Source organism: Diadema setosum, chromosome 2, assembly GCF_964275005.1.
Source record: "Diadema setosum chromosome 2, eeDiaSeto1, whole genome shotgun sequence".
Lineage (NCBI taxonomy): Eukaryota > Metazoa > Echinodermata > Echinoidea > Diadematoida > Diadematidae > Diadema > Diadema setosum.
In genome coordinates this window covers 12186647-12200166 of record NC_092686.1, presented here as the reverse complement: position 1 = coordinate 12200166, position 13520 = coordinate 12186647, and the positions used below count along the sequence as shown (strand labels likewise).

At 38.6% G+C, this 13520-nt stretch overlaps 1 protein-coding gene across 1 annotated transcript in view; it reads left to right on the top strand.

Annotated features, from left to right (window-relative positions):
• LOC140238332 (uncharacterized) overlaps window positions 1–13520 on the top strand; it is a 121971-nt gene that overhangs the window by 60478 nt on the left and 47973 nt on the right. The window contains exon 2 of the mRNA XM_072318267.1: window positions 11757–11886. Within this exon, the coding sequence (XP_072174368.1) occupies window positions 11757–11886 (130 nt within the window). The remainder of the gene's footprint in view (window positions 1–11756; window positions 11887–13520) is intronic.

The following is a 13520-nucleotide window of genomic DNA, read 5'->3' as shown; positions in this document are numbered from 1 at the left end:
CTGGTTGTACAGTGACACACTAAGGGGTTTTAACTACTATTCCTGTGATAGTGTGTGTGTTGTTGTTTATATGTAAGTGGTATGTGTGTGATCTGAGCATGTGTTTGTAATTTTGTATGTTTGTATGTGTGTGTGTGGGGGGGGGGGGGAGGTGAAAGATAAGATATGGATATTCTGCTCTCCTACCTAGAGAGTGGAAGTCTATTTCTTTAAAATAAAGATCAATGTTAGAATACCATCTTTTGGAATAGTCAAACATCTTTTTTTTTTTCTTTCAGCTTCATTTTACGTGGATACTAAAGCCCACTCATTCTTTGATACCTCCATGCGTCCATCAGAAAGTATTGCTGCGGAGTTAGAGTTTGTAATGATGCATGTTTCATTCTTCAAGTAGTAATATGAAATAGTGATTTTATAACCTTAAAATTATTTCAGCCATTTCAAAACCAATTTTCATAAGATAAACTTTTAATTCCTCTTAATTGTGTGCTCTTTGATATTTCATAGAGTGGTTTCTCTGTATCTCGCAAAAAGTTAAAACTGAATCCTCATCTCAACCAATACTATACCATCCCTTTAGTTTAATGGGTCTGTTTGGGAGATAACACCAGCACCAGCACTACCATATAACTTGAAATCGCCCAGTGTCTACTGTAAAGTGGCACCAGGAGCAGTTCGATGCCCCTTGAGACTTTAGCTACCTGTGTTTCCTTTAAAAGACAAGTTCATCTTGATATAAATGTGGATTTTGAGAATGCAGCAATATTAGTAGAACACATCAGTGAAAATTTGATGAAAATCAGACAATCTGTTCAAAATTCAGGAATTTTTGAAGTTTCAGTGCCGCCATGGCTGGATGAGAAGACTACTCCTGCTAGTGATGTCACATACTTAGAATGAAATAAAGAAAAATACAAAGGAAATTCAACATATTTTCACTCTTCTTGCATATCAAAAGTGCACTTGACATGCCTCTTTCAGAACACAAGGGGAATAATATTACCCCAAACATACATTAGTAACAAGTCCAGGGAATGTGTACTTAAAAAAAAAAAAAAAGTTTGTGGAATTCTCTCTACATTTTCCTTATATCGTTGTATATATGCAACATCATAAACTGTAGTAGTCTCCTCATCCAGCAATGACTGCCTAGAAACTTTAAGAATTTGTGACTTTCGAATGGATTGTCTGATTTTCCTTAAACTTTCACTGATGTGTTCTACTGATATTGCTGCATTCACTTAAGCCACATGTACAGTTTTTATACTGTATTAAAGTGAACTTGTCCTTAAAAGATCTAAAATCTCTGTCTCTGTGTCTAGCATGGGTGAATCTATAGTCTACTCCTACAAAACTTTCACTCAGTGCTAGTCTTGGCCACCAGGCTAGAACTCTTTTAGTACTTTCCTTTTGAATGTGTGAAATGTTATCACACACGAGTCTGAAGTAGAAGACTAGACTCATGTTTTGTGAAGGGCAAGTGGCACGTCAAGCCGGCTTCTCACGATCATCATTGTGGCCTAGAAAGAGACTGTTCAATGAATAGGTCTTTTCATCCTGCCTTTGTAGCCATTCAGATTGATTGAGAATTCACCATGCTGCTACACGACGATCATCTGCAGATAACATATTGGAGAAGACAAACAAACAAACAAACAACCTACAATGCTTACTAAGAAGGCTATACATCTTTTGCATATCCATTTGATGAAAGTATCACTATAAAATCTAAAAACTGGAATGTTCCAGGCTCTCTTAAAATACTCCATTCCTTCCGTGTCCTGAACACTTCGTCAGTGAGAATACCGACTGTATAGTCAGACTCAGGTCTGTCCCTGGCCTCAATCAATATGTCCAGGGCCAAGCACCCTTTGTCCTCCGCTGGGGCTCTTTCATCTGGAGTCTGCCCGCCCCTCGAGAACAATAGCCCCCTCCTGTAAAGTACTGTGTCATCATCATCATCATCATCATCATGATTGAGTTTGGCGTTCACATGGTAGAACAAAAAGCCCTCTCCGGAGCAGATGGAGGGAAAAAATGGAGGGAAAAGAAAGGGGTCGGATCGATACTTGTTCATAATTGTACACTTCAAGCGCTCTGTTAATGTAAATTTAATAGACTGTTGCACACCAGTAGGTACAGCGAATGGGATACTGTATCTGTGTGCATTTGTCGGCGAGAGATCATGGAAGGAAAAAGAGAGAGAACTAGGTAGATAGATAAATACATAGAGAGAGATAAAGAGAGAAAGAGATGAATGGGTAGATAGATAGAGGTAGAGATAGATCACATTGGTAGATTAGAGAGAGAAAATTTAGTACGTGGGACTAAAGAGGAAAAACCACCAAGTAAATTGACGATATCATAAAAAGGTGAGTATGCTTACTGTGTAGATACAGTATGCCTGCTAGACTTCTCTGTTATTCACCTTTTGTTGAAACAATTACTCCTGTTTGCATTCACAGTACAAGCTGCATATTCCTGTGACACAGAAGATAATTCAGAGCCCGTCTGAGGTGCGCTTTCAATATTAGATGCTTACATAGTCTGGCATCTGCCCTGCATGTGTTTCAGCCATTCTAGGTACTATAGTATTTAAATTCAGATTTGATTTCTATACAACCTCTGCAGCTATGGCCTATTAACCCGTTGAGGACGAGTCCAAAGTATACTCGGGCAAGTATCTATAGGAAATGTGTGTTGTAGCAAAATCAGCCCGTTCTTAATGGGTTAAAGTTACTATCATTTTAGTTTGGCCAAGCAAAAGTGGATGTAAATGTCTGTGTTTCTGTGTCAACTACAGTTTGGGTATCTTCGCTCAGGTTGATACATATTCAATTTAAAAAGCATGAAATGAAATACATCATTCATAGCTTGACATGCCCAATGTGTGTGTGAAAATTAAACTTACTACATTTTTGTTGAAGAATATCCCATTTTGTTTCTCATTTTGTTGCAATACGCTGTCAATGAAATCCACCGTGTATATTGGAATCTGGCACTTCTGTATCATGTCTGTTGCCTGTCAGATGCTATGTACAGTGTTTTTGTCTTTTTTTGTGTCTACCATTACATTGTAAGTGGCATTGTGTATCACAGAATTAACCCCTGTGCATCTATGGGGCCCCTCTATTTGCCTCGGGATCTGGCTAATGGATGCTGAGGTGATTTAACCCCTTTAAAACTCTGTGATTGAGACTAGAGTATGATATCATGTGACCATCACACATTGTGTCTTTTTTACCCCGGGGGAAAACGAGAAAGTGGGTCGGAAGAGGAGAACATCGTTTAAGTTGATGCTGCCTCTGGTCATAGAGGTGAAGTTATTCCTTTGAGAAACTTGGCTTTTTTGTTGTTGTTGAGGAGTATGTTTTTCACTGATAGCAACACAATGTGAACGGTGAATGAGGAAGCAGTAAGCATGGTGTTGGAAGAATTTAGCAGCAGGGTCATGATCAACCTGAACGTTAGTAAATTTTGGTCATTATGGCAACCTATTATAGAGTCTATACCATGGACTTCTCAGCCCCAACTAACGTGTATTTAGGATTGATCACAGACTGAACACTTTTCTCTTGAATGTCGGAGGATTAATGAAACCGTGTATTTGTGCAATAGATCTACTGCAGTTCCTTCTAGAGTGCCTACCACTGGTCATCTGTGATATCGTTTTTTCTACCGGTATGTGCGTATGAAATGATAATGGTAACAGTGAAGTAGAGGAAGAATAGTATGGAAGCGGAGCATGCTTTGTGAGGCTACTGAGAACAATGTATTTTAGTGAAGTCACTGCAAAATATCACCATTTTCTGCCTTTACTCACAGTTGTATATGGAAGGAGACAGCTCACACTTTTTTTAGCGTATTCAGTATAATTGATTGGTTTTACTTATTTACAAGATTCAGAATCCATGGGAACCTGTTTATTTATATTTACTGATCTAGAACATAATTTATTCAGTTTCCTTTGAAACCATGTCATCGGAAAAACCATGGTATTATCTGCTGCACTACTGTTACTGTAATCATTATTTTAGAAATTGTTGTCATCATTTTGTGTGTGGGAGGTAAGTCTTAAAGTGTCTTTATGAAATAACCAATCTTGAAAGTCTTAAAACAACTTTTATTTTGATGGTTTCATGTGTCATCAACACAAAGTTCTATCCAAATCAAGAACACAAGCATTATGGAATTTGTTACAAACATAAATAGTTGATTTATTTTTATGCCTCCGCCACGAAGTGGTGCCGGAGGCATTATGTTTTCGGGTTGTCCGTCCGTCCGTCCGTCCGTCCGTCCGTAATGAATTTTGTGGACAAGGTAACTATCGAAACCTGTAGAGGTATCCTAATGAAACTTGGCATGTATGTGTATTAGGGGGTGAAGTTGTGCCTATCAACTTTTGGGTGCACATGGTCAAGGTCAAAGGTCAAAAGGTCAAGGTCAAATACATAAAATTTCACTATTTCTACCATATCTATTGAATGCCTGAAGATATTTTCTTGAAACTTGGTGTATGCATGTATTACCCAATTAAGATTCTCTGGTGAAAGTTTGGGTCATGAGGTCAAAGGTCAAAGGTCAAATTTTATGTTCAAATACATAAAATTTCACTATTTCCACCATATCTATTGAATGCCTGAAGAGATTTTCTTGAAACTTAGTGTATACATGTATTACCCAATTAAGATTCTCTGGTGAAAGTTTGGGTCATGAGGTCAAAGGTCAAAGGTCAAAAGGTCAAGTAAAAATATTAAAACTTCTTTTTTTTTCTCCGTACCTTGGAAAATTGTTCAAGGTATCTTCATGGAACATAGTATATACATGTACTGACTGGAAGTGATTATCTAGAGAATGTAGGGTTCATGGGGTCAAAGGTCAGGGATCAAAGGTCAAGTGCAAGACTTCAAAATTTTACTATTACCCTCATATTTATGCAATGCCAGCAGGGTTATTTTTTTACACTTGGTGTATGCATGTGTAACCTAATAGAAATTCTCTGGAAAGTTTTTTTTTTCTTTTTGCCTCAAAGGTCAAAAGGTCAAAGATCAAGTGAAAGTGCTGAACTAACTTTTTCCTCCATATCTCGGAAGTGGCTCAAGTTACCTTGAAACTTAGTACATATTATGCATGTTCTACCTGAAAGTAATTATCTTATGAATTTTAGGGTCAAGGGCCAGATGAAAATGGTAACAATTTACTATTCAATTCAGAAATTGCACTTTTTCTCCACACCTGTACCTTGAAAATTACTCAATGCCTAAATGTGTGAATGGGTCAAAGTCGAGTTAAAGTCCTTAAATCCCTAGATACAATTGTACATGCTCTCCTATTCATCCAATTAAACCTACGTCAAGGAAGGTGAACATTCCACACATTTGTGACAAACTTGTCATTCCATTATTTTGCCAATTTTGTGAAAATGTAATCACACAGTGTCCACATGTACTATCTAGACCTATTGGGAAAATCATGCATTATGGCGGAGGCATACCAGTCGCCAAAGCGACATTTCTAGTTCATTTCTGGTTTTGTCATGTGGCTGTCTGTAGCATTGATGACCTATTTCTGTGAGAAAAGATCTCGGCTTCTGAACTCCCTTTATGCTTTTAATGGAAAAGTGCATGCATGTGTGCGTGCACTGTTCTATTACGTAGTCCTACCGAAAGCAATATCTGTCAGTGCTCCTCTCAATCTATGAAATAACTTCATCTTCATTTCTCAAAAGAGGAACCAAAGACTCGCAACATTTATATCTCGTAGGCAATAATTATGCCAATAGCTTTGCTTTTAATCCAAGGTCTCCTTTGCCTGCGTTGCAACTTGCATTTAAAAAAGTCTGATTCCATTTCTTTGTTTCTAATACGTTTTAGTTGGAGTGCCTTTGAGTGTCATTCCATGTTCGGTGGCATTGCTGTTATTTTAGGATAATATAATTCTTAGGGGAAATGGAGTACAGGCATGGAATTATGGGGGGGGGGACGTCCATCTAAGTGGACTGTGCATATTTCCCCTTTTTCTTGTGCTGATGATTTTCGATGGAATTATTCCAATGAAAGTGCTGGTGGTTGCCAAAGGTCACATCTTTACGACAAATTGTGTTTACTTGGTAGAAGTAGAAAGTTCGAGTTACTATTTGACATTGGACCAGCTCAACGCTGTATGGTTGGGATTACCATCATCTGCAAGAGCTGTGTTGTTCCTGTCTCCACTGCACACTATTCATATGCATCTACATGTATCTGTCTCTCTCAATCTATCTCTCAATCTATCTATCTATCTATCTATCTATCTATCTATCTATCTATCTATCTATCTATCTATCTATCTACTCAGTATCTATCTATCTACACTATGTGTCTATCTCTCTTTCCAATATGTACAAGTGTATGTCAATGTATTTATGTGTCTTTTTTGCTTTTTTAACAGAGCATGTGACTTGAGTCGTATAGATGTGAATGCTTCATTGGCTGTGTAGCAGATGCCAAATCTAATATATTTTGACTGAATAAGCATCATGGTAATTGAGTGTTAGCATCTGAATGGTTATTGTTTCTCATTCATCATCTCTCTTATCTTTGAATGGTAAATGAATAATGAACTAAAACATGTACAAATATATTAACCCAAAACGTGATTAATGTTCCGCTTGTAGTTATGCTAGTTTACATACTGTAATTTGTACAGTGAAATATCACAGTTATTTTCTTTTATTGCAGTACCTAGCCGACTAAACCACCTCTTCCCATTCAAATAACAACACCATAATTAAGTCAGTTGTGTTACTTGTAGAAGGGAATTGTTTGGTCTGGAAACAAGCAGCCTCAAGAAATCTTGTGCAATTTATTGTCTGACACTTAGCTATTGCCTCACAGGATATTCTTTTCTCCATTTTTGAACCCATGAGATCAATCTTTCTTGTTCCTCTTGTGTTTGTTTGTTTGTCTTTCTTTTTTTTTTCTCCTGATGAGCATCTTGCTATTTGCAGATGAACCTGGGTTAAATTCATTTTCATTCTTGGGGGATTTCATTAAAGATTCAATATAGCCTTTCAGCTCTGGGAGCTGGTGGGCCACTCCATTTGAGGATTCTGTTACAGGTTTCATTCCCCAGGCGCCATATTCTGCTCACATGCGTTCAAGTGATGAACTGTGGTATTTAGGGCTTCTTGGTCATAAATTTGTTTCCTTGTGTACTGGAGCAGAGGTGATTTCCATTGTGTGTAGTCAGATAAAAGCATTAGTTGGTGAGCACTGGGTTACAGCGTGATTTGATTACAAGTAAGGCTTGCCAATCAGGAAATGCACTGTTTGTATTCAGCACATGCATACATGCCATAGCAGACCAAAGGCATTTCCATACAGGAAGTTTCAGAATACCTGCAGATTTTTGCTATTAATGTGCCAAATGGTGACAACAGCACTAGAACGTTGGTGTTCTAATTTCTCGTGGACCTAAGGTTCAATTACATACTTGTACTGGTATGTTCCATTGATTTAAAAAAAAAAACAAAAAACAGAAAAGTGTTCACCAGGTAATTGCGATTTTTTACATAATTCCTTAAAAGGTTGCTCTGTGCGAGAAAGGAAAAAAAAGGGGGAGGGAGGACAACCAGACTGACTTTGAACTAAACCATTATCATATTGGCATTTTTTACTGATGACTGCTAGACTTAATAAATGGCAATAATTGATGCTGCACCTAATTTGCCAACGTTTTCTGGTATCGTATAAAAAGAAAATGATGCTTCACAAATGAAATGCATTTCCCTCCAACTATTTTTAGCCATTTATTTATTTATTTATCTTTATTCATTTATACATTTGTTATTATTATTATTATTAGTTTTAAAAAATGCACTGCAAGGGTAGACCGACAGTTGTTGACAGTTCTTCAGAAAGCTCTTTGGAAGCATTTACGTAGCTGGATGCATGGCTCAGCTAGAAACTGGCGAGAGATGTAATGTGCTTTGACTAGCTGAGTGACCTTTCCTCTGGCTGTTACGCATGTCAAATGGTCCGTGAATTTTAATGTGATGTTCCGCTTAGCTGGCCTAGTTTGCAAGTATATGATGGGGGCATTTCCTGTACTACTGAAGGTACAATGCAGTGTGGAGGGACAGAGAATAAATGACCTGTTAGCCTATTTAGGCCATCATATTATCGGCAGGATGATCACTTCTCACAAATTGTGACTGTATGCACCGTCTCTCCTCCTCTTTTTTTTTTTCGGTGGGAGATGGGAGGGAGATGAGGGATGGTGGACATGGAGAAGGAGAGGGGAAAGGATTGAGAGAAGGGCAGATAAAAGGAAGTAGGTAGAAGAATAGGAGAAAGGAGGGGTGGTGTAAATCAAGATATGCCAATAGCTATGGGAATAAAATCGTGAAGTAAACCATTACAGACCAGAGCAGCAGGGGCGGATCGATCCAGGAATTCCGTAGAGGGGAGGCGCCTTTACAAAATTAAAGGGGGGGGGGGGGGCGCACGCCCCCAACTTTTTCTTTATATTTGTTTTGTTTTTTAAAAAAAATAAAGAGGGGGTACGCGCCATGTGCACCCCCCTCTGTGCCACGTGCACCCCCCTCTGCATCCGCCACTGCCATTGGTAGTTTATCAGTCGCACAAACATTTCATCACATTTTCTGTTTTTAAAGAGAAAGTCTTACAAGAACTAATTAATGACGTGATGATGTATGAAATAGGGTAATAGTAAAAATAAAACACAAACAAACTAACAATGTAGTATCTTTCAGCTCAATCCCATGCCCAGATTATTTTTGAAAGTTGATTAGGGTACATCATTGATATTTTAAAGAGGCTGGAAGGACATACTTGGAGCAAAAAAAGAAGGCATTCTGTAACGTAAATGTGGAGCAGAGAATGATGCATCATAGATAGATAGGGTTGTGAATACCGAATGTAAAATAGCACACCCACATGGAGTATATTTTTATCTTCACAACAATCTATTTATGGGTTATCAGATGAAATGGGCATGGTCTTTGAATGATTAATGAGCTTCATGGTCTTCGCCATCAACTTTTGTCATTATGTAATTGGTATTTTTGGAATTTTGAAAACCCAGTGCCCTTCTGTAGTCAATTTGACTCTGATATAGGAGACCATTGAACAAACAGATTGGTCGAAGTCCTGATGAAAATTAAACATCTCATGTAAAAATGTAACAGGATTTATTTTCTTTTCCTTCAAGGTGTTCATGAAATAGTGATATAGCTTGCAATCACATATGGAACTGTGATGAAATAATAGTATGAGTACCTCACAACTTTCTGTTTGAAAGGGATCAATTTGTGTTGGACAATATTTGATGCTTAATTCAGCAATCTCAGAAAGGAGGGACTCCAGTTTGCCATTCCCCGTTTGTAAATGAGAATCCGGCGTTGGTGCTAAAAGTCACGGAGGAGCCGTTGCCATGACGATGGGCATCAGTAGCCCACACTGACCAAATGAGAGATTTTGACCCGACCCCGTTCTCTTTTGCGAAATCATCAGAAGCTGGCAACGGACACGCCAGCCAACGCTAGCCGTGCCACAGGAGTTAATGAGAAGGACTGATGAGGTGAAACATCGCCCCGGCTTCCGCAGCATTTGGGAGGGATTCCATCTCGTGTGGACTTTCCGTCGAAACACTCCTCATCATCCAATCAGGAGAAAGTGCCATCAGACTCAAACGTCACACACATAGCAGAAACGTGTGTACACAGTGTGGACAGGGGCCTATTCGAGAACTGCAAGATAAATGCCACTATCTAATCATAGTGTGTTTTAATTTCAAGTCCTTTGCTATCAATTGGGCTTTGGCATCAGTGTCAATTGTGTGGGAAGAACAGAGTGCGTACTCGAAAGTTTAATTGTGCCTTCAGCAAGTATCAGAAGATGGAGTAGGATGTGCATTTTATCAAAGGAGGCGATAACAATGCCTTACAAGATATGACTGGACATATATATATATATATATATATATATATATATATATATATATATATATATATATATATATATTATATATAATATATCTTTTTGAGTTTTATATGCAAGTTTACACAGCCTGTTGTGGTGATAAGTTGTATTATTTGTTTGGCATTGGGATTCAAGCCCCAGAATGAAGAGAGAAATAATGCAAAGTAGAGGAGTGAAAGTGGGAATGAATGGATTTGTTATTTTTGGTATTCAAAAATTATGCAGTAGATGCAGATGTGGATGTTGATTGAGAGACAGCAAAAGAGAGAAAGGAATGAAAACAGTTACGAGTAATTGTGTCTGTGATGAGTATAGGGGACAATTTATTGTAGTCACTTTTAAAAAAAAAGAAGAAAATGAGAATAGAGCAATATTGACCAGTCGAAATGAGAGATCAGTTTGGAAGGCTAATACAGAAAAGAGAATGGAGGTTGGAAGTGGACATTGGTAGAAAGCAAATAGAGAACCAATTAATGTTTAGAAGAAAATGGCAATCAATCTCTTGAATGATGCTCTTGCTGCCGTGTTTTTCACCACCCGAGTCCCCGTTTATTGATCAGAGTGGGCAGTGCACGCGCAAAGACACGGAAAAAAAGGCAAGAATAGAGTAGCCGTGCAATGTGATGATGACTTTACCTGCTAATGAGTGCCGCTTAACAATTTAACAAATGAATGAATGAACGGCTCATGCGTGGGAACGAATGTACTGACCCAGTGACATTTCACGCACGCATCAAGCTCCTTGCATTGAGCGACGACGGGGCCTCCGTTTTCGTTTTTGCCATGGGCGGATTACCGACATGGAATTGTTCCTTCTGGTTGTGTCCTTTTGCATGCAAGGTTTTCTGCTCTTGATTAGAATCAGGGCCTCGATTTATCTGATGCTATTTCAAGCATATTTTTCCTTTCATTCCCATGCCTCATCCTTTTGAAGTAATTAAAAATTTGGTCAACTTTGGTCTTAACTTATTCTGTTAATTGCAGGCACATGGAAGCAGGAGATATTAATAGCATGTGATTTCTGGAGATTTTAACATTTCTGTAATGTTGTTTTGCTGAGAATAGAAATTAGAATAAATAGCATATTAGCAAGCACATTCAAGTATTCATATAGTTGTTCCTGTTGGTGTGTTGTACACTGTACATGGCAGTATGTTGTAGTTGGGTATTATCTTGCACACAGTGTGCTGCAGATGATGATATGTTGCTCATGATTATAATATGTTGTAGAAAGTGATGTAGTGTGGACATCGATGTGTCATCCATGGTGATGTATTCCAGATGGTAATTTTGGTGATTTGTTACATTTTTGGATTCAGGGAATGGTGGAATCGGTTGAGGAACTTGGGGTGCTTGAAATGTGAACTTTATTGAATTGATTGGTATTCCCATTAATGCCCCGGAGATGAGGGATTGTGTTTGCTTGCAATTATGACATATTTCTAGCGTCCCTCTTTAAAGAGAAGGTCTTACATTTTAGTTGAAACTTCAGCTGTGCAGCTTCATTTACACAGTAGAAACAGTGTGGTATGGTGGGTTATACCATAGGTTCATAAACAGGAGACCCTTGAGTTCAAGTCCAGTTTTGCTCCAGAAAGTGTTTTCCAAATAAACTGTATCACAATTGAATATTTGAAAATTGGACATGCATGTACATCCACAATAGGGGTTACTAGTTGCAGGAGAATGTGTGTAGATACATTCAATTCTGAGGTTACATTTTTGAGGTAATTTACATTGCATTCTTTGCATGTTTTTCCTTCATGTTTCCAGACCCATTCATGGCTCGGGTCCCCATGGAGATGCCGGGCATCATGGGAAGCATTCCAAGGCAGAGCGTAAGCTGTCCAGCAAGTCAAAAGGAAGTATCTCCACTGCTGCTGCAAGAAGGGAAGAGCAACAGGTAGGCAACTTGCATGGGTTACAGAATGATCATATAAATTGCCAGAAGCACTTGGGAATATACCAGAGATCCTCCAAGTCCAGATATTGGGAGTAACTGTCCTTGATTCGAAGATTAATCAGAAGAATAGGGGGAACCCTAGAGTCTTCCAAAATTTGTCCTGACTGCTGTTATGAAAGTACTCTGTGAACAAGCAAAAAAATTAGAGATTAAGGCATATGGTTGTTGTTACCCACTTTTGTTCCTTACAGCCATGAACTTGGAAAGAATATAATTGTGATAATGTCAAACTTATCCTAATATTTTATTGAACTCGTCCTGTTCGACAAGCATTGGACAAAGTGTCAGTCATTACTGCTGTAGTAGTTTACACAGCATTGCAACACACACAAGTGCTTCTGTATTGTGGTAAAGATTTTAAGAGTAATGTGGAAACGTCGTGCTCTGCCCGCGGTTTGTAGGGCTGCTCCACATAATTTTTGGTTGAGCTGTACATGAAATCCAGTGGGGTCTCGAGACCAAAGTGAATGAATGAATTTAGGCAGGGGCCCCCTCACATATTCATGCACACTCCTAATCGGGCTTACAGGCTAGCGTTTGATGGAAATCCCACACTGACGCCTTCAAAGCATCACATTGGATTACAAGGTCAGAACAGTCGTTAAGCTGCATTAGCTTTTCATAAATTCCACCCCAAAGGATTTTGGTAATTTTAAGCTACCCAATGTGATCCCCCTCCCTCACCCCACCGCACCCCCCACCCCACCCCACCCCTCACCCCATTCATCAGCTTTAGATACCAGGAGTAGATGAGAAAGAAGTGAACATGGAAAGAAACCTCTTCAGGGATATGTGTGTGATTAACGTGGGACTGTTGCAGTAGCTGCCATTAATTTCCTCATCAGGAGATAATAGTAATATGTATAATATATTTAACTTCCTGCAGTGCCTTCTACTAATGTAAAACATGATATTTTCAGGGCGTTAAATTTTTGCGAATCGGAGCCGATGGCCTTTTTTCGCGGCATGAAATATTCGCGAGTTGCCTCTAACATTTAATGCATATAGTGTAGACAAGAACTTTCGCGTGCGTTTTAATTTTGCGGATCTTGGCTCGCGCGAAATATAGCGAAATTGAAATGCATTTAAACATTCCTCGTTTTACAGTATTTGCCTATGTCCCTGATCATCTTATTTTCTTCTTCCAACTCTAGCACACCAGGCTTGACACATAGCCTTGAATTTTTACATATAGTTGCAATATGGTGCATTAATATCTCTTTTTCTGGTGTTACCATGGTAAAATATGTGTGAAAGATCTCATAATTTTTGTCTGTCTTTCCATTTCTCCTCTACACATACACACCATGTCACATGCACACATTAATATAGCAAACTTCAAGCAAGTGATAACTTTTCTGATTTAAGAGTGACATCCATCAGGTCAGTGCAATAATGTGCCAACCGCTGTGATGAAAATGAAGTTTTCATCAAAAAAGGTTTCTTCCTCGATTACATATTACATAGCGTATCAGATGAAGGGTGGATGCAGTGTCCGTGTGCTCTGCATTTAGAGAGAAGCATCATAGTGCAGATTATTTGAGTATGTCCCCATCATATCACGATTTGAATGA